This window comes from Vespa crabro, chromosome 7 (genome assembly GCF_910589235.1).
Source record: "Vespa crabro chromosome 7, iyVesCrab1.2, whole genome shotgun sequence".
Classification (NCBI taxonomy): Eukaryota; Metazoa; Arthropoda; class Insecta; order Hymenoptera; family Vespidae; genus Vespa; species Vespa crabro.
In genome coordinates, this window is record NC_060961.1 from 8165089 (window position 1) to 8185101 (window position 20013).

Sequence of the window (20013 nt, forward strand, 5' to 3'; positions counted from 1 at the left end):
TCACGGGGCGTTTTGTTAATTGTATTCCGCTGCTAATGAACATCCAATTTAGTCGATTTGGAGCTGTTGGCTCATTTTAATCAAAATGAGGATACTGTGGTTGTTCGGTTTCTTTGTCATCTTGATGGAACGAACTAGTATGTGAATGATAAAGTTTTAGTACTATATATATAAATTTGTCGTAAAAGTGTGATTTATTTATTGTCTCTTCTCTAACTCGTACTATATCGTTACATAATGTGATTTTGGGAAAATGAACAAAAAAAAAAGAAAATGTTGGAATTTATGAATTTAACAAAAGAAAAAAAAGATGTGTAAAATTTCATCTTTCTTTCTTTATTTTTTTTTATTTTTATTTTATTTTATTCTATTTTATTTTTTTTATTAATATTTATATACATTTTATATTCAAATATGTAGATGCCACTGAGAAGAGGTCATTTTCCGTGCATGAATGTAAGTCCATCGAGAATACGTCGATGATGATGAAATTGAAGAGACATCTTTTTTGTGATTATGATACCACCGTTCGACCAACTACCAATCATCAAGTGGTCACTAATGTTACAGTGAAGCTTATGCCAAAGTTATTGGAATTCGTAAGATTTTTGTGAAAATTAGAATTAAAATAGAATAATTAAAAAAAATTTTTTTTTATTCATCTTTATTTTATTATACAGGATGATTGGACCAGCACAATGACCCTTCATAGCTGGATGAGCCTCGTAAGTAAGATACCATACCATTTCTTGTCCTTTGCAAATATTTATATGCGTGTTTTGACATTACTCCATTTTTATTGTTAATAGAATTGGAAGGATGAACATCTTAATTGGAATCCTAGCTATTTTGATGGAATTTCTACTGTCCATGTAAATAGCGATGAAATATGGGTACCAGATTTATCAGTTTATAATTCGTAAGTGAAAAATAGTCTAAAGAAAATTTTACTTTATTTTGTATATTATTATTTCACTATATAATTTCATTTTATTAGTCAAATAATTTATGTTGCAGAGGTGATATGTCATTAGAACAGAATGGCGTTCCTTCAACCAAATGTTTGATCATTAATACGGGCTCGGTTATCTGTATACCGGCGTTGAGTTACGTGACCAGATGTATTACGGATTTTACCTTTTGGCCTTACGATAAGCATGAATGTCGTATCAGATTTGGTTCCTGGTCGCATACTGGAGAAGAAATCAATTTTCACCTTGACAAGAAAGGAGTACATTTCTTTTGTTCGATTTAGAAATTTCGAAAATATGATTTTTTTTATAGAAAAATTATTTAAATAATTATTAATTACATAGTATGAGATGGAGGGTTATGCAAATAACACGGAATGGAGTTTGAAGATTTTGAATGCTGAAAAGATCGTGAAAAAATTCGAGTGTTGTCCTAATGATACCTTCCCTATACTTATTTATACATTTTCTGTCGAAAGACAACCGGGATTGGTACATGTTACTTTTGTTACGCCCGCTATAGGTTAGTTGATTTTAATTATGTCAAGAGAAATCTCGTTTAAATTACTTTTTTGATCATTAAATGATTTTTCTATAAAAGCGATAGCACTGCTAACGTTGACGGTTCTATGGTTGGATTCAGGATCGACAGAAAGAATAGCGATGGCCAGCATGAATTTCATTTGTCACTTACTTTGCATTTTTGATTTGCACTGGCAATTGCCCCATAATGGTGAGAATGTACCACACATATGTAAGTATCCAATAGATTTATAATTTATTCACGAATATTTGATAATTTAATGATAGGATGTTGACAATTTCAGTATTGTTTTATCGGGATTCTCTCGCGTTGGCTGCATTTGCTTTGATATTAACAGCATTGCTAAGAAAATTACAAAATATGAATATGGAGACACCGAGTTGGATCTCGTCCACGATCTCCTTCGTTTTGAATAACAGAGCAGGACGTTTTTTGATCCTTACTGATGATGAATCAAAAGCTTCGACCACTAGTATATTGAACAATGAAACGGATGAAAATTCAGATTTATCGAAAGTAAATGGCAGGAAGAAGGAATCATCTTGGAGACATTTCGCTGCGATCATCGAATGGTTATCTTTCATAGCCGTTGCCTTGACCTACGTGATCATTTTTACAATTCTTGTACCTTCCGATTAGAAAAAGTTTTGTAAAAATAATATTTTTTTCTTTGCTTCTTTTTTTGCTTTAATTTCTTTTTTAACGACTATCAAAAAAAAAAAAAGAAAATTTTTAATTAAGAGAACCTGTACATAAGACATATTCATCGAATATCTTACGAGTAAAAATACATATACATATATCCTGAAATTTTACTTATCATTTATAGTATGTATGTACATTGAATAAACTATAAAAAAATCTTCAAGCTTTTAGTTATTATAAAATAGACTCTTTTCGTTGGAAACCTTTCAATGTTCTATATGATAAAAATATAGAAAGTCAAATTAAAATAATAATAATAATTAATACTTATATATAACGCATGACAATAGTTTAATGAAATTTTCGACATAGAGATTTTTTTGTATGAAAATTATTTGGATTTAATTAGATTTAATTAATTGGAATTAAGTATATTCCTCAATAAAGTAGTGATATATACATAAATCTTTTAAAATGATAAGAAATATGATTTCTGGTGGGCGGTCTTTAATGTCTGCAGTTTTATATTACATTGGGCGTACTGACGTTTAACATACAGTTTGAAATAGTTAACAACGGACGTATTTAATTGTCATTCGTGATCTTCGAAAAAGTCAGCATGATTTTATTCGTTCTATCATTAATTGGATATGTTACTCTTTCCGATACATTCTTCATTTTCAATAATTACGAGGTACCGGAAAATTTAGGATGTAATGAAATCGAAAGCAAGTCTACTGTTCTTCAGCTAAAAAGACATCTTTTCTGCGAATACATTAAAAGTATCAGACCGGTGTCAAATCATAGAACGACGACAAACATCGAATTCGGAATAATTCCGAAATTTATCAATGTTGTAAGTGTCATCTAATGTTTCTCATAAAATTTTTTCATAAATTGCGAAATATATTTTTTTTTATTCTTTTCTTTTTTCAGGAAGACGACGAAAATGTCATGGAACTGCATTGTTGGACAATACTCGTAAGTAAAATAATATTTATACGTGTTTTCATTTTTTATGTTGGTTTTAATATGGTTCTTTAATTTGTATGTAAGATGTGGGAGGATGGCCATCTCACTTGGGAACCATCACAATATAACGATGTCAACTTCCTTCACGTAAAAAGTAACGAATTATGGATATCGGATATCATGATGCATAACTCGTAGGTTGATAAATATACATATGTCGGTTATATTGTCTTAGAATGTGTTTATTTATTCATTTTTTTCTCATTTTATCTTTTTTCTTTATTTCGCATATAGTGGATCCCATGAAAACGAAATACCATTTACAAATTGTTGGTTATCCAACACAGGTAAAGTCAAATGTGTAGCAACTACTAAATATATAGTAAAATGTCTTAGGGATTATACCTGGTGGCCTTACGACTTTCAAAATTGTACGATTCAAATTGGTTCATGGTCCTACTCCGATGAGGAACTCCAGTTTGTTCTTATAAATACCGGGGTACGAAATATTTATGAACAATGTGAATTTTTATATTAATATTATATTTGCATTTTTTCTTTTGTTATTATATTTTATAGATTATTATGAACGAATTTCAAAAAAATTTGGAATGGGAAATAGTACGATCTTACGTTATTACACACACGGAATCTTACAAATTTGGCTTTGACCTAACTTCTGCAATGATATCTTTTCATTTCATTTTACGACGACATTTTAACGCTATACACGCTACTTATTTGTCATCAATTATCAGTACGTAAAATTTTTTAATATTATTATTAAGTTAATATATAATTTATAAAGACGATAAAGAATTATATATAAATACACATGTGTATCGCGAACATTAGTATGAAGTTTGAAAGAGTGGAAAGGAAGATGGCGATACAAGCGCCATAGCGGTAAAAAAAGCGAATTTGATTTACATTAAGAGATACCTTATTTCTTTATTTATATTTTTAGTATTAATAATAATGACATTGACGACTTTATGGCTGAATCCAAAATCTACCGAACGAATGATACTTGCAAATTTAAATTTTCTATGTCATTTGTTGTTCTTAGAAGAATTCTATTGGCAAATACATGGAAGTGGTGGCGATTCTACGATGTTGAGTGAGTAGTTTTATAATGATTTATAAAAAAATCTTTTTTATAATGAACAAATTTATCGATAATCTCATTTTTTTTTTACTTTTTACAGTGAAATTCTTCATGAAGTCACTCGCTCTAGCCTGTTTTACTCTTATTATAACTAGTATTTTACGTCATTTATTAGAATTAAGAACAGAGACTCCAACATGGATCGCAACAAAAATCTCTACCATTGTAAAAAGTAAAATAGGACGGATTCTTCTTGTAAGTATTTTAGATCCTAAAGCATCTGCAGAATTGGAAACTGAAGCTGAAGATAATGCTAATCTTGTAATTTCAAAGAAAAATGAAGTAACTTGGAAACATGTTGTGATGCTTATTAGTTGGATCAATTTTCTTTGCATTCTTTTTATTTACATCATTTTGATTAGTATATACTTTCCAACTCAATCTTCTGGATATTCTTATAACTTCAATACTTAAAATCTTTCTTAAGATAATTATTTTCTTATAAATGGTATATATGAACTATAAGCTTAACTTTGACTGTGATTTAATCTGTTAATAAAGCTATTATAAAAATATTAATAACGCTATTATATTGTATAATCTTGAGAGTTAATAATATATTAAATTATGAAAAAATATCTTCTCTTATTTTAATTGAAGGTTTTGTAACAATAAAAATGTTTAGTTATAAATACATTTATTTTGGAAAACATGTCAGATCTGAATAATTTTAACATTCATGTATTCATTCTCACGATACTCATACAATGATCGCTACAAAAAATGCTCGTCGATATACTTATATACTTTATTTCATGAATATAACAAATCACGAAGTCAATAAGAAATATTAAATTTTGTATATTGAGTATCATTGGGCATATCTTATGATAGAACAATTTTTTAATTTATGATCATGTTAAATAATAAATTTTATTATTATATATAATTATAATTTTCAAATAGAATGAGAAGGCCTATAGTAAGAAATTGTCCTCAGTTCATTTGATTTTTTGTTAAATGACGTTTTTCTTTTTAACAATGATTTTTCTTACACTATTTACACTCGCAAATTGAGCAATAATATTATTGGAAGGAGATAACTTACTTGCTAAATGTGAATGTTATTTGAATGCATTCTCATATACAAATATCAATGTGATCTTATGGAAACATTCTTCTTCTAAAGAATAATGGAAACATGTACAAATTTCTTCATTATATTATTTATATATCTAATCTTAGAGAAAAATAGATAATGCAAAAATAAATGCAAGAAAGAAATTCTTAAAGTGATACACGATAAAAAAAACAAAAACAAAATGGCAATTGATATATGAATGAGAAGACAAAAAATGAAAAAATAAAATGGAATGTAATAATTCTCACTGTGATTGATAAAGTAAATAATCCTTTAATATTCGAGGAAGTGGAAGAGAGTCCACTGCATTCCTTTTGGTATATTGCAAAATAGCATCTCTACAGGCGCTTTGTAATGTTGACACTGTTAAAATATATTTTTAGAAAGTTTAAGCTGAAGATCAATTTAAGAGAATAATATATAAAATAAGGAAACAATGCATACCACCGTACAGTTGCACTATCCTCACTTGTTTCGTAGTACCATAAACATCTACTACAGCACGCAATGGTCCAGTTTTATACGGTATATCTTTACTACATACTCCTTGATCTTCTCCATTTATAATAAAATGCATCTCTGCTGTATCAGACCCAGCCTGTGGCACATACATAATTCCAATACGACTGCCAGCGTCAGTAGGCAAAATATAATGGGATGATTCAATAGTATTTGGTCTAAGAGCATTAAATGGTATAACACCACGAGATGTTTGAACGTTTACTCCATCTGTGACCAGCTTCTTCTCTCTGGTGGGGATACCTTCACCTAGGAGAATAATAAATGATTAGTTACTAAGGTCGCTTATAGAAAAGCAAAGTTAATCTTTTCTCACCATAGCCAGTGCCTGCGATACCTTCAAAGCTATCCCAAATAGTATAACTTTTGGTGATAGCGAAAATCCAGGTATTACCAAGTTTTACCAGATTGGGCATAGCATATTGGGGCAGACTATTCTTAACGGATGCTGGGTCAATCAAAGTCAATCCAAGACGCATGTGACCGCTCCAACCACTTTCAGTTTTCTCAATTTCCACTAGGAATATCTCACCTGGTTGTAATGGTTTCTCACTGAATGCTAAAGAGTTAGCGAAGCTCGCAGTGCGATAAGCCACTGTGCTATCCTCGCGAAGTACGATGTTTTCTCCGTGAGTCGGATGAAACCTTGTAACAATTTTTCTCGACTTTTCAGCCATCCTGTCTCAAAGGATGTAAAAAGAAAGTAATTTACTACTAAGAGTCGTCGAATGCCTCGAACGAACTCATAAATTTATTAAACTCCATCGAGGAGAATGAATCAAGGTTAAACGGTGATTTACGTTTAATATCAAACGTATCTTCGATTCTTCGTATTTTGATATAATGATCTCTACGATAGAGAGAACACCTTGTAAATGACACATCGAAATGCCATCACTGGCCTGGTTACATCGTCGATCGAAACTATAAATTTGAGGTTAAGCTAGTATCATCACGAACTTTTAAATAAAGTAACGGGATTGTTAAGAAGCTTAGGATCGATTTAAGGAATTCCGTTGTGGTGACAAATAAGATAACCGAAGTTGTATCGACAAAATTTGTCCTCGTGTTTACTAATCGAATGTCCACCATTACAGAATCCCAAAGCGGCTCGAGATCGGAGCACGCGCGGTTCCGAAAAGGAAATCATTGTCCTCTCTGGACTGACCAGTGTCGCTGCAATATCGCGGATTAAATAGCAGTCGATTTAAAGCTGTTGCTTTATACATTCGCCTCTTCGATATATGTACGTATATATGTATGTAATATATGCGTTGTAATGTTTAAAAATCTTCTCTTTTATCGAGTAAACCATTCAATGCGATTGGGATTTGAAAGACTACGATAATTATTTGATAATATAAAAAAAATTTTCTCTTATAAACATAAATTGTATTTCGTTTATTCGATAATTCCTCTTAAATAATATATCCAAATCACATGAGAGAGTCTAGGATCTGTGCAATGCACAGAAAGTTTACCCGTTACTGGACACTTTTCATAAAATTCAGTTTCGTCCGTATGTCGTAAATTCACTATCACATTAATCTCCTTAAAATAATAAATAATTATATTATAAATAATATAAATATCAATAAACGATCGGTATTATTTTGGAAGGTTACAATACACAAACCTGTTTCGGATTAATATCTTGTGATGTTGGTTTAATCTCGAAATCTAAATTACTGTTCGCGAGGAATTCGAATGTTTTTGTTTCTTCGAAAATATTTTTAAATTTGATCATAACTGGTGAATTCGCTGTCATCGTGTATGGGCCTTGAGGTTTTGGTAATGAATAAGTACCAATTATGGGATATCTAATACAAGGGTTGAGACATTATGCGATTACGATATAATATTCATTTTGTAAAACATTAAATCACACATTTTTCCCGCCTTTTCTTACGTAAAAATGCCCGCCGTTTTTGAAGTGGCTGTTAAAATGGTCGTAATATTTTCGATATCGTGCGGCTCGTAAATGACGTCGATCGAACCTTTTTCCAATCTTTCCAATTCAATCTTTTTAGGACAAATAAAACTATCGTTGTTTACCTGCATTAAATATGCAAATATAATGTGAACTTTTTTTTCTTATTCTTCTATTTTACTTATACGTTCAGTAAATTTATATTTATTCTAAAATTTAATTTTTTTTCCTTTTCTATTTTCATTTTCTTTTTCTTTTTCTTTTTTCTTTTTTTTCTTTAAATTAAAATTTTCATTAACTAACTTCAATGACAAAGTCTGCTTTCTTCAAAGTAAAGTTTCTTATTGAAAGTGAAAATTTCACAGTATTTCCTAATGTCGCCGTGACATGCGTAGTTTTTTCTGCAGCCGGAAGTAACGCCGTTAATCGTAATTCATATGGGAAACATCCAAGTTCTTGACAATTTATATCAAGTTTTTCAATCATTTCTTCGGACGTCAATATCGGATTATAATTGATCGTAATAAATCCCTAATATTTAATTAAATATATTATTATATTATTGTATTTTTATATTATAGCACATTATAAATATATTATTGTATTTTAATTAAGATTATAATATTTAATTAAAGATAAAAGTCGAATCAATTAAATCTTTAATAATATAGATTTATCTGTGATATCAAACGAATCATCGTTCTAACTAACGTTCGATAATGGTGACACGGTTATAGGTATGTCATAAATGGTGATTGCTGGATGACGACAATTAAATGTAAATGTTACAGGGATATTCTCTAATGGATTATAAAGTTGCAACGTGTGACATGCGGACGAACGTACGTCCGTAATTAATTTGATCGATTCGATGACTTCCGGTTTTGTTATGGTGTATTGTACCTCATAAAATTGATACTCTCCATCCTCATTGATAAACGTGATCTGTTAATATAAAGAAATATTTTTTAAAAATAAATTAAGGCACATACTCATAGAAAATACATATATATTAATAATTCTTGATTTTTTACCTTGAACTGAAAGTATGATTCTTTATAAGAATGAAAAATAGCACGATAGTCGCGTTGATTATTTGACGGTACATTAATATTGTTATCGCCAGTAAAACTGAATATTGGAATATTATTAGAGCCCTGTAAATACAATTTCTTTTCTCCTATAGTTTCTATTATACATTTAAATTGTTGATGTCTGTTTTTCCAATTATACACGGGCAATAATTCTGTATATTTCATTTTTGCAGGAAACTGACGTACAATCGTGGATATAGCTTGTGGAGGTAAGCTGAGTCCATGTAAAGAGTATAACAAAGGTATTTTGTTGTCTGGTAATTTTATCAACAATATTCCCTAAAACATTTGTTTTTGATATTAACTGGACACATTTATTATTATTATTATTATTATATATTTTGTCAGATGCTATTATTATTATTATTATTATTATTACTATTACTATTATTATTATTATTATTATTATTATTATTATTATTATTATTATTATTATTATTATTATATAATACAATATTATATTATATTATATTATATTAATTCGTAGAAAATACTTCGCATATTCACATTGCATAGTTCATTATTGTTCCATCTATTTTAGTCTACTAAGGTACTATAGCACGTTCGTTTACCTTATGAAGATTGTCTTCGGTATTCATAACAAGTGGCTGATAAATGACGGTACAGGAAGTAGACTCTTCCGGAGGAATATTGAGAATATTGTCGACGTAAAAATGTTCTCCAGATATTTCTGGCTTTAATTTCCACGGTAATACAGTATCGTTAAAGACGTTTATGGATTTGGATTCTTTCGAACGAACAAAAGTCTTAAAAGATAATGTTTCAATCGGATCCGGTAATTTTTTACAAGCACCAGTTATTTTTATTTTCAATGTGTCAAGCTTTTCTATCACGTTTTCTGCCTGAAGCGTATTTTTTACTTATTTATTAAGTAGGTATGTACTAAATTCAAGATATATATATATATATATATATATATATATATATATATATATATATATAAGTAATGATTGAAGATAAAAAATGCTTTAAATAAAAACTTATCAGTATTTGATGGCCAATAAATTAATTAACACTATTACCATTACTATCTAAAGTGTCTGAAAAATCGTGGTGATTGTTACTTGAAATACACTATATATACTTTGACGACAGATTTAATTGTACTCACGTATCCTTCAATTACATTTCTTTCGTGAATCGGTTCAAATTTCACGATAAAATGAACGTTAGTGCCGGGAGAAGAGTAACCGGATTTAGGTGAAATTTTAAAATCGATCGGCAAATTCGACGTGTCCCATGTAAACCTTGTAGAAGTTAAAAATATTTTTATTATCGAGTTTGACGTTAGTTTGTTTCAGGATAACTTACTTTCCTCCTACTTCGCCAATATTCATCAAAATCAATTTAGTTTCACTGATACAACCTTGAATGACGGTACCAAATGCGATGTACGTTTTGTCTAAACGAAACTCTGGTCCAACGCAACTACCACGAAGTATAAATAGAGAGAAAATGGTCGAGTCGACCATAGCTCCGATTTGTTGAGTAAACATGTTTATCCTAGACGTTGCTTTGAATTTGATCGTCAAATCTATCTTTTCGTTCGTTCGAACTTGCGTCATATTGGATGGTTCAATTATCAGAGCTTGAGCAGCATATGTCATATCCATTCGAAGATTTTTATCATCCTCGTTAAATATTTTGCTTTTTAACATGGATACATATTCCTGATATTTTATGATTTCCTCGTACGATTTTGGGATACACGTGGGTATTTTTTCTACATATCTTTTGTCTTGCAATAAATTGCTCATTAGATCGAATTTCAAATCAACCGGTGCTCGACCCTCGTTAATTACAGGTACTTTTTTTATCAACGTCTTATGTACCGGTACATTACCCAATTCGATTATTTTATCATGTGAATTCACCAGACGAATCTATATTTTTATTTGAATATATTTTAATCGAATAGTACAGTAAATTTATATATATATAAAAAAAAATTAAACGTTTGGATTCAACCCTTTTTTTTATACAATATTATAATTCTAAGTTTTTTTTTTAAATTGTGAGCTCTTACTTTGTAACTGATTCCTTCGCCAGTGATCTTAACATTTTCCTCGACAGCCGAATTGATCAGAAACGTTAAGATTTCTTCGTAATTAATTTCCTGCATAGGTCGAAATTTGATAGGAATACTTATGCTGGATTTGCCTGCCAGAATTTGAGATAATTCATTCAAATTAATCGACATGTGTGGTCGTTCCTCGAACTTACATTCCAATCTATGGGTAAAAAATTCATTGATCTTTGTGTTCTCGAATAGAGTGTAATATCATTGTCAAAGAAATCAATGTTCTCACATGAGAGGCTTGTTCCCAGTATTGCTCACGCGCAATTCGGTTTGATAAGGTGATGATTCTCGCACGTAACAGGGACCAAAATTGTATTGACGAAAGCTAAATTCTATAGGAGCTTTACACGCAATTGCTTTTAAAATTAACCGATAAGTTGGACCTTTCGAGATCTATGAAAAGGAAAAAAGATAAAGAAATAAAATATCCACCCAAAAATATTAAAATTCGTATCGTTCAATATGTAAAATCAAGTTATAATAAAGTTACCTTTAGAATAACACAATGATTTTTTATAAACATTTTTCGTTTAGCCATCAAAGTTAGACAACAAGTTGTATGGGATTCGCTTGTAACGTGACCTTTCCTTTCAGATATAGATATTACATACGCATTCATACTGATAATCTCTGGTGTCATACCAAGATCCCATGTATAGTAAAATGTTACATTGCCTGAATTGATTATTTTGAATCTAATGATATTAGATCTTTTGGGTATTATCTATATCATATTTAAGAATATTAGCAAATAGTTTCTATTTTATATATATATATATATTCATCATAAAAGTTTCGTCGTTTTACTTTGCCGAAGTCGATAATATTATCTTGATGATCCAACAATCTGATATCTTCATCCTTCTTGTTAATGTACGTGATGCAAGGCATTATGTCATAAGTTGTGGTGGTTATAAAAAATATAAGTGGATTTCTTAAGAATTTTAGGATACATTGGACAGAGAAATGAAACTCTCCTACTAACTTTGGTTTATAATTAATCCTGAAAGTTTCATATGCATGATTTTTATGCACATGCGTAAGAATTATTAACAATTTTGTTTTTTTTTGTTTTCTTTTATTTATATTTTCTCACCAAAACGTTTGCTCGTCATTCGCTTTAAGAACACCGTTCATTGGTGTCACTATAATATTTTGATAATGTCCTTCGGAGTAGAGACTTCCTTCTGATATTTTAAAAGAAATATCAAAATTTTCTTTATTGATAATACTCACGGAATCTTGTACTTCGAGGTCTATTTAATAAAAAATAAATTCTACAAAACGGAAATGCAATAATAAGAAAAATTTATTTCTACGATTTTTTTACTGACCCAGAAGAGTAGGTTTCATTTTTAAATAAGGCCTCGTGCAGTATACTACAGGTTCCTTAACTATAGCAACAAAAAGAAACAAACATTTTAGATCATATTTTTTGATCGAGAACATCCAAAAGGATTCGAAAGTGCCAACGTCAGTTGATAAAAATGTGAATGCCATTTCAGTTTGTTTCCCACGTTCTGCAACACCTTCCGATACTAAACATTGAAAATTGGTGACCTCGTTGATGGAATAAGGAGTATGATTTTTCCAAGAAAAATGATAATTATCGGCCGTAGGATTTATCATAGGAAATCGTCTGAAAAATAAAAACATCGAATATATTTTATTAGAAATATAGTTCTATTTATTTGGTCACTATGTTTATTAATTAATAAGTACATATTTTTAAATAAATGATCAGTACATACACACACACACACACACACATAAATATTTTGATCAATATTTACAATAAAATATCAAATAAAATTTATTCGCATAAAATATGTAAATAATTAATTGTCAGAGTTGTACCCGGGTTTATTACAAATACTGACCATCTATTTAAAATACCAATAGATTATTATATATACAAATATTTTAATTAACATACTGACAGTTTTTTTATTAATCGTTGTAATACCAATCACTTATATTACGTACTGATATTTTATTTTAAATAGTGATTAATTTATTATAAAATATCAATTAATAATGTTTAAAAATGTTAATTCAATAAATAACAGTCTTATATGTATTAGTATCATATTTTTAAAAAGTTAATATCGTTCTTACTTCGTGTGAACATTACCAATACCGATCACATTCAATTCGATCACTCTAATGTTTTCTACAATCACGTCGGTCATTGAGTACCCGATAGGTCCTGGTAATTTTCGATCACGTTTGCCACTTGATATGTAATCACTTTCAGGTACATCAAAGTGACAATAAGGAAGTATACTTCTTGCTTTGATAGGGATCACTAATTCTGTTAACTTTGGATTAAGATTTTCTATTCTGTAAATAATATTGAAGTTAATTATTATCGTAATTATTTGATCAGAACGATGAAATATTTTTACAGAGTATACTCCGTTATTTATCGTGATCGTACGCGTTTAATATTTTTGAGTTAAATTCTGAGAATTTATTGATCAATTATATCAAAAGACATACTTGCAATTAAGATAGGCTTTGTAATCAAATACATCTCTAGGTAAAAATGTTAGGGTACATTCTAGAGATTCTCCGGGTAGCATTGTCCCACTTCGTGGAACTATCTCGAATGGTAGATCCTCGCCTTCGAGCCAACTGTCGGTACTTCGATCCGTCAGGCAGGCTGTGCTGCTATAAAGATCTGACTCTTTGCAGGTACACGGACGTGGTTTTATGTCCAAGAAAGGTTCTAGGAAATAAAAAGAAGAAGAAGAAGAAGAAGAAGAAAAAAGAGGAAAAGAAAAATCGTCTCTTTTATCAGACGTTTCTGATTTGATAGACTTTTTGCAATCTCTATTTGACTCATAAAAGTCGTAATCTTAAAGAAAAATCTGTTTCTCTCACCATGACTAGGAAGTGGTTTACAACGATGTAAACGTAAATTATTATTATCATTCTTTTCAGTTGGGTAAAGAACTCCTCGTGATGATTTCGATCCTGACCGAGATCGAAATTCACAAGATTTCGATTTTTCGCTGAGTCGTATCGTACTCCCTGATATTCGTTTTGGATATTCTTCATCCATATTTATCATCCAAACATAATCTGTATTAACGTCGCTTGGATTCGATAAGGTGAACGTATATTCACGTTTCTAAGTAAATTAGAATAATAAAATTTTTAATGTTAAAAAAAAAAAGAGAAATTAATTTACGTTGTTACTTGGAACATAAGTGTGTCCTTGAAATCAATCGAAGTCGTCGAACAAGAATATTCTGAAAATCCTATTATTGCGTTTATTAACAGAAGTATACATCTAGTTGTCCCAGGTATTGTAGCATGTTCTGGCTCGTTAGTTGGTTCTACGTTCTTTTTCGATAAACTGTCCTCTTTATTGCTATCGGCGATATCGATTTTCTCCCAACGTACGATGGTTTGCCTATCGTCCCAAGAATTTTCCCCCGTGTAATTCGAAATTTCGATTTGCGAAACGACACACTCTAGTCTGGTCTGAATATAATATCGTCACGTTTTCCTTGTTGATCTTTTTTTTTTTTTCTTTTTCCTTCTTTTTATTAGAAACACGTTCAATCTATTTTCTACAAACTTACTACATCATGTCTCTTAGGTTCAGATTCGAGCAAAGTAGCGGTAACTTGTTTGCTCGTTGAATGTTGAAGATGTCCAATCGATGGTTCGAAAACTACGTTGGGATGAGCGGTCCATTGAAAACGAAAACATCGATCCAAAGTTTTATTCACGATCTTGAATGTTCTTTTATACATTTTGTTGATCTGACATGTACCGTAATCCAATTTATAAGAGAGAAATACAGGTGGTGTTGTATCTAAAAAATATATTTTAAGTTATATCATACGATTAACGTATAATTTTCTTATCGTTACTGTTTCTTTTTTCATTCAGTGTCTATCACCTGTTAACGAACTAGAAGATAATTTATTTTTCTTCGAGTTCAATTCTCGACGATTGTTAGACATGAAGTTAAGAAACTCTAAATCCTGAAGTACGATCGATTCGAGGAAGCTCTCACCTTCGAGATCGATCGTTAAATTGTCATAAGGATTATCAACGATAAAAAGACGTATACGACCTGTATACTTTCCAATATATTTTGGTGAAAACATAACTTCGAAACTTGCAACATCTTGTGGCATCATACGAATAACAACGGTGAAGCATCTTTTGTCTCGAACTTAAACAAAAAATATTAGAATTTCAATATTATATCTTATAGTGAAAATAAATTTTATGAAAAGTTTTCTCACCATCGTCCTCATAATCCGTTGTACGTAGAAGAGTCTGAGTATCGGGAGTAGCTGAGAAGCTGAAGATACTATTGGGATCATCATAAATTTCAACGATAACATTTGCTTTAACAAATCCGATATTTTCAAAAGAAAATTTTTCAATACTCGTTTCTTCTACGAGTGTACGATGAAATCTTATGATTGGTCTATCATGTACACCACCGATTGTTGGTTCCGTTATTGTTATTTCCGGCACGCAGGCTTCACCGATTAGGTCAATCATCAATTTTTCTGTATTTATATGAACTGGCAAGTTTAACGAGATCTCTAAATACCCATAATAGGTCTGAAACGACATGGTAGAAGGAAATTATCTTTTTTCTTATGACCTAATTGCAGAGAGAGAGAGAGAGAGAGAGAGAGAGAGAGAGAGAGAGAGAGAGAGAGAGAGAGAAAGTGAGAAAGCTTCATGGGAAAAAAAAGAAATAAATAATAAAACAAACAAAATAATTAAAAGAAAATGTTGCGAAGTACTTCGATCAACGCAGGAGAGAAAGTGATGTTGATCCTTTTATAACTATGAGCTGGTATCCGTTCCTTTTGTGGTTCCACAATGAAAGTTGTAGCTTTCACGTTCGAAGGCCTTTTCACGAAAGCTTTGACTATTATGTCAGCAGGTATGATACCTCTATTGTGGACCTCGAAACAAGTCGTGTATGCGTTTGACATAGTGACGCGACGAAAATGGAGGCACTTTGGTTGACGTGCGAACACTGTGTGAGCACCGATCTATTTCGATGTAATGTAATAATAATAATACTAATAATAATAATAATAATAATAATAATAATAATAATAATAATAATAATAATAATAATAATAATTATAATAATAATAATAATAATAGTAATAACGATAAATGTATGAAATAATTTATGTTAAAATAATCATGGGACAATACTGACTCAATGTGCGTGTCTATTCACAGACACGATTATTATTTTTTTTTTTTTTAATTAATTTGCGATAAATTTTACCTCTTTGGGACATAGAAAGTCTTCTATGTTATCAACAATATGATTGCTTCGAAACATATTATCTAAATTCGTGAAATCGATCAATGGAATGGAAGACTCAACGCGCAGAACTAATTTTTTCCCATCTTTGTATTCCATAACAGTATCCGGAACAAAAACAATAATTTGTTCTTCTTGAGAGCCAACTATTTCCGGGTAACATTCGATTACTATAGTATCGGTCTGTCCGGCATCGACGTCAGCCTCTATTTTCATTAATGTGAATGGACCAATATTTAACGTGCTCTTAACATTCATGTCTCTGTTGAATAATATACGTAAGTAATTTTAGTAAGTAATTTTATTAAAACGATTGATATTTATTGGAAGGTGAAAATTTCTTTTTTGTATATATCACGTTTTTTCAGTTTTCATCGATTTCTTTTCCCTTTTACTCAAGATTTCTGTGTCCCTTCCGGTATTTAATTTCTTTGTTCGTTCTTCTTTTATTACACTAACAGGCAAAAACATTGATTTTGCTGGAATGTGTATTATATAATGAAACTTGACGACTCCTGTATTTTCGATATCGAGATTCATGATCTTTTTAGTGCAAATCGGGATCATGCCGAAATTTATTTCAGAATAAGGATTTATATTGAATCTTCGAGAAAGGGATAATAAATAAATTTAAGTTGAATATAAGTAAAATGTAAAATTATTCTTGAATAATATATTTTTTCAAATCAGTATATACCGTACCTGTTATAATAAGCTTGAAGGGAAACGGTCAAAGGAAGTTCTGCTACAATCATCGGTTGTTGATTAGGATCGAGAATGTGACAGATCAATATCGGTGCTTCCATCAAATGGATCTCATTTTTTGGTAAAAACGTCATTTCCACCGTAATTGTTTTCTGTGGCTGTATCGTACCGATAACTGGATTAATCTCAAGATTTTTTTTCACGTTTGTAGGTCTGGCAACGTTATTGTTTAGCTTTGCGTTGTCGTTGAAATTGATACTGAAAGATTGTCATAACATTAATTTTTCTTATTTAATAATCCTTGGATATTTTTGTGGTTTTTTTTCGACGAAATAATTCATCACTAACGTGTATTGAATTTCGTAATTTCCACGATTTTTTATATCGAAATGTGCATTGACAGGATGGTCGACTTTGACAAATTTTAAATCGATCGGATTGGCATAATTTATGTCAACCAATACGTCGTATGTCTCAGCAAAAATTGTAATAATGTCGGTATTAACAGGATCTTCATCGTCCTCGTGCAGAAATATTTGAAAATCCATTTTTTTTTCTATAATACCTATCTATAATTGTTAATTATGATGAATAACAATGTATGAGAGTTAAATTGAAAACAACAGAGAATAATTGTAGAGGAGAAATGATTAATGCTCACCGTGCTGGCATCGTAGGAAAATTCGATCCTTTGTTCTTTTAAAGGTAATAGAAGGTTTTCTTTTGGGTTAAATGTTATTTGCGCCTCGAAAGGTTCTTTACATTCGATACGCCAGAATATCGGTACTGTGGATCTATTTCGAATGGTAGTAAAATGATCTACCTTTCTGTAGAGAAGTACACGTCCAAAAGATAATTGTTTCTCATCGAGTTCAACCTCCAATTTGATGCCGTAACATCGTAACTAAATTTGCCAAAAAAAGAGAAAACAAGAAAAGGAACCAAAATAAATATCTCCGAGAGATGCTTTCTTTTCTACTATTATTATTTTTGTTTTTTCGTTAACAAAAATAATAACTTACTTCGATCATATCGATCCGTGGATTATTTTTTGTACAAATATATAATTTGTTATAAAATGGACCGAGTTTATTGATCTCGGCTGATATGGTCACCTTCCTATTCTCGTAGGGCTATATCGACGTGATAATTAATAAAAAATAATTTATGAATACCGAAATACTAAAGACATATATAACATACAGGAATAATCAATGTTTCTGGTTGAACATTAAATTCATTTGCATTGCTATCATTAAAACATAACGATACTTCTGCCTCTATTGGTGTTATATTCCTTAAAGTGAATTTCACTGCAGAATGATATGATCTGTCAAGATAAAATCATAAAAATGAAGATAATTTTTATAAAATAAATAAGAAACAAAAAAAAAGAAAAAAAAAGGAAAAGAAACGAACGAAATGTGTAATAAACCTTTTTTCTTTTTTGAGTAATACCAAAGATCCAAAATCGAATATACCATCATCCAAAATAAACGAAGGTTCGTTTGTTTCATCTATTTTCTTCTCCATTATCTTCAATAATAAATGAATTTAATTATAAATTAATTATAAACAAAGCTTAATGAAATTGTATTGTAGACAGAGTGGTCGAGAAGTTCAATATATGAAAGATTGTCATATAGTTTCTAAAATATCAATAGTTTCTAAATGATTTTAAAAATCAATTACACTTTTTTGTGACTTTTTAACAATTAGGCTTGTAGTTTTATAATCTAACAAAAAAAAAAGAAGAAAGAAATTAGTCTTAGAAATGTCTCGAAGAAAAAATAATAAATGATTTTAAAAAATACTTAAAAAATTTTTGACCCGTCATGAAACTATACAACTATCTTTTGCATGCTATCTTTTTTGTATGTAAATGATAAAAATTTTTTTTTTTATTTTTACTTTTTCAAAAATTATGTAAGGATTCATATCAAGTCTCGGTATCGACGCAATTCCATTAACTTCGATATGATATGTAGTGTGAGGATTGTCGACTATCGAGAAAGTATAACTTTGTCGATGATCTCCCATTTCTATAGGACAATATCGAAGCTTGAATCGTTTTTTTTCGTTAGATTGTAAAATTAATCGTGGTTTAACTATTTCCTCGTGATAGAATCTGACGTTGTTAGAATTTAAAAGTTCACTTTCGATCGTAGAAATATTCGTGATAGTTTTGTCGACATTGTTTATCGACATTTTCGTTTTATTTTTCTTTCGTTGTTTACTTTCTATGTACACTAGATTTTCATCAATATTCGTTGTTGTTGTTGTTGCTGCTGTTGCTTTTGTTGTTATTGTTTCTCGAGAAGGTTCTTTCATCGCGTGATTACTAATGGATTCGGTCGTTGGCTCTTCGTGTAAAGTCGCAATTGAGACCAACTCGAACGTATCTAATCAGAAACAGAATAAGTAGTCTTTGTAATTCCGTTAATTATATATTTTCATTTTCACGTCGACGATTGAACGAGTGATTTAATCGTCGTGTTTTATAGACTTTTTTTTACCATTTTTTTCAACCATGCTTGGTACTTCGAAACCTTTGTAACTGAGAATGGAATAGATTTTAGATTCCGAATGTACCTTTTCAATGTTCCTTCTTTCTATATATAAAAAAAAATTCTATTTGATTATATTTCTTTTCTATTTTATTATATCTTTTGTTTGTTTTCTTTTTTTTTTACTCACGTAAAGCATTTTTAATCAAATCGTTTCGTTCGATTTGAGAAATCACTACGTTGTTCATCTCATCGTTCCAAGGATCGCTCGCTCGTATATACCAAATGTGAAAATTATCTGTTTTCTAAACATATTTTTTTTCGGTTATAAAAATATCATTTTTATTAAACATGTAAAAAGTGGGTCAAAAGATACTACTAGTTAATTTTTAAAATTACTTATTCTCTTTCGAGATTGTTTAAGTTAATTTTGTTTTTTCAGATTGTAAA

General features: G+C 30.2%; 3 protein-coding genes across 4 annotated transcripts; 1 reads left to right on the plus strand and 2 right to left on the minus strand.

The window, feature by feature from the left end:
• The first annotated feature begins 20 nt into the window (after positions 1-20).
• LOC124425638 lies at positions 21-4838 on the plus strand. Its single transcript, XM_046966214.1, has 15 exons — positions 21-137; positions 421-599; positions 681-725; positions 810-919; positions 1018-1231; positions 1317-1494; positions 1573-1725; positions 1799-2148; positions 2750-3016; positions 3097-3141; positions 3217-3326; positions 3427-3631; positions 3712-3889; positions 4100-4252; positions 4341-4838. Exons 1-15 carry the CDS (start codon positions 86-88, stop codon positions 4712-4714), a joined length of 2613 nt encoding a protein of 870 aa, XP_046822170.1. The 5' UTR covers positions 21-85; the 3' UTR covers positions 4715-4838.
• An 82-nt stretch (positions 4839-4920) lies between these two features.
• On the minus strand, positions 4921-7068 carry LOC124425535 (neuralized-like protein 2). 2 transcript variants are annotated; one of them, XM_046965992.1, is made up of 3 exons: positions 6238-7068; positions 5826-6149; positions 4921-5744 (listed from the first exon to the last, which is right to left on the minus strand). In XM_046965992.1, exons 1-3 carry the CDS (start codon positions 6575-6577, stop codon positions 5626-5628), a joined length of 783 nt encoding a protein of 260 aa, XP_046821948.1. In that variant the 5' UTR covers positions 6578-7068; the 3' UTR covers positions 4921-5625. The 2 variants fall into 2 exon arrangements, with proteins under 2 accessions (XP_046821948.1, XP_046821947.1); XM_046965991.1 differs by having other exon boundaries at positions 6217-7067.
• Positions 7069-7301: 233 nt separating this feature from the next.
• On the minus strand, positions 7302-19264 carry LOC124425639 (hydrocephalus-inducing protein-like). The gene is made up of 32 exons (XM_046966215.1): positions 18968-19264; positions 18492-18592; positions 18260-18386; positions 18079-18189; positions 17718-17960; positions 17405-17625; positions 17054-17314; positions 16710-16955; positions 16313-16613; positions 15810-16064; positions 15294-15621; positions 14942-15220; positions 14619-14854; positions 14230-14517; positions 13831-14161; positions 13528-13756; positions 13144-13368; positions 12360-12664; positions 12122-12281; positions 11833-12028; positions 11516-11749; positions 11255-11418; positions 10972-11176; positions 10257-10828; positions 10057-10192; positions 9497-9787; positions 8865-9203; positions 8542-8775; positions 8134-8361; positions 7810-7955; positions 7537-7720; positions 7302-7451 (listed from the first exon to the last, which is right to left on the minus strand). The coding sequence occupies exons 1-32, from the start codon at positions 19262-19264 to the stop codon at positions 7302-7304; spliced, it is 7623 nt and encodes a 2540-aa protein (XP_046822171.1).
• Between the last annotated feature and the right edge of the window lie 749 nt (positions 19265-20013).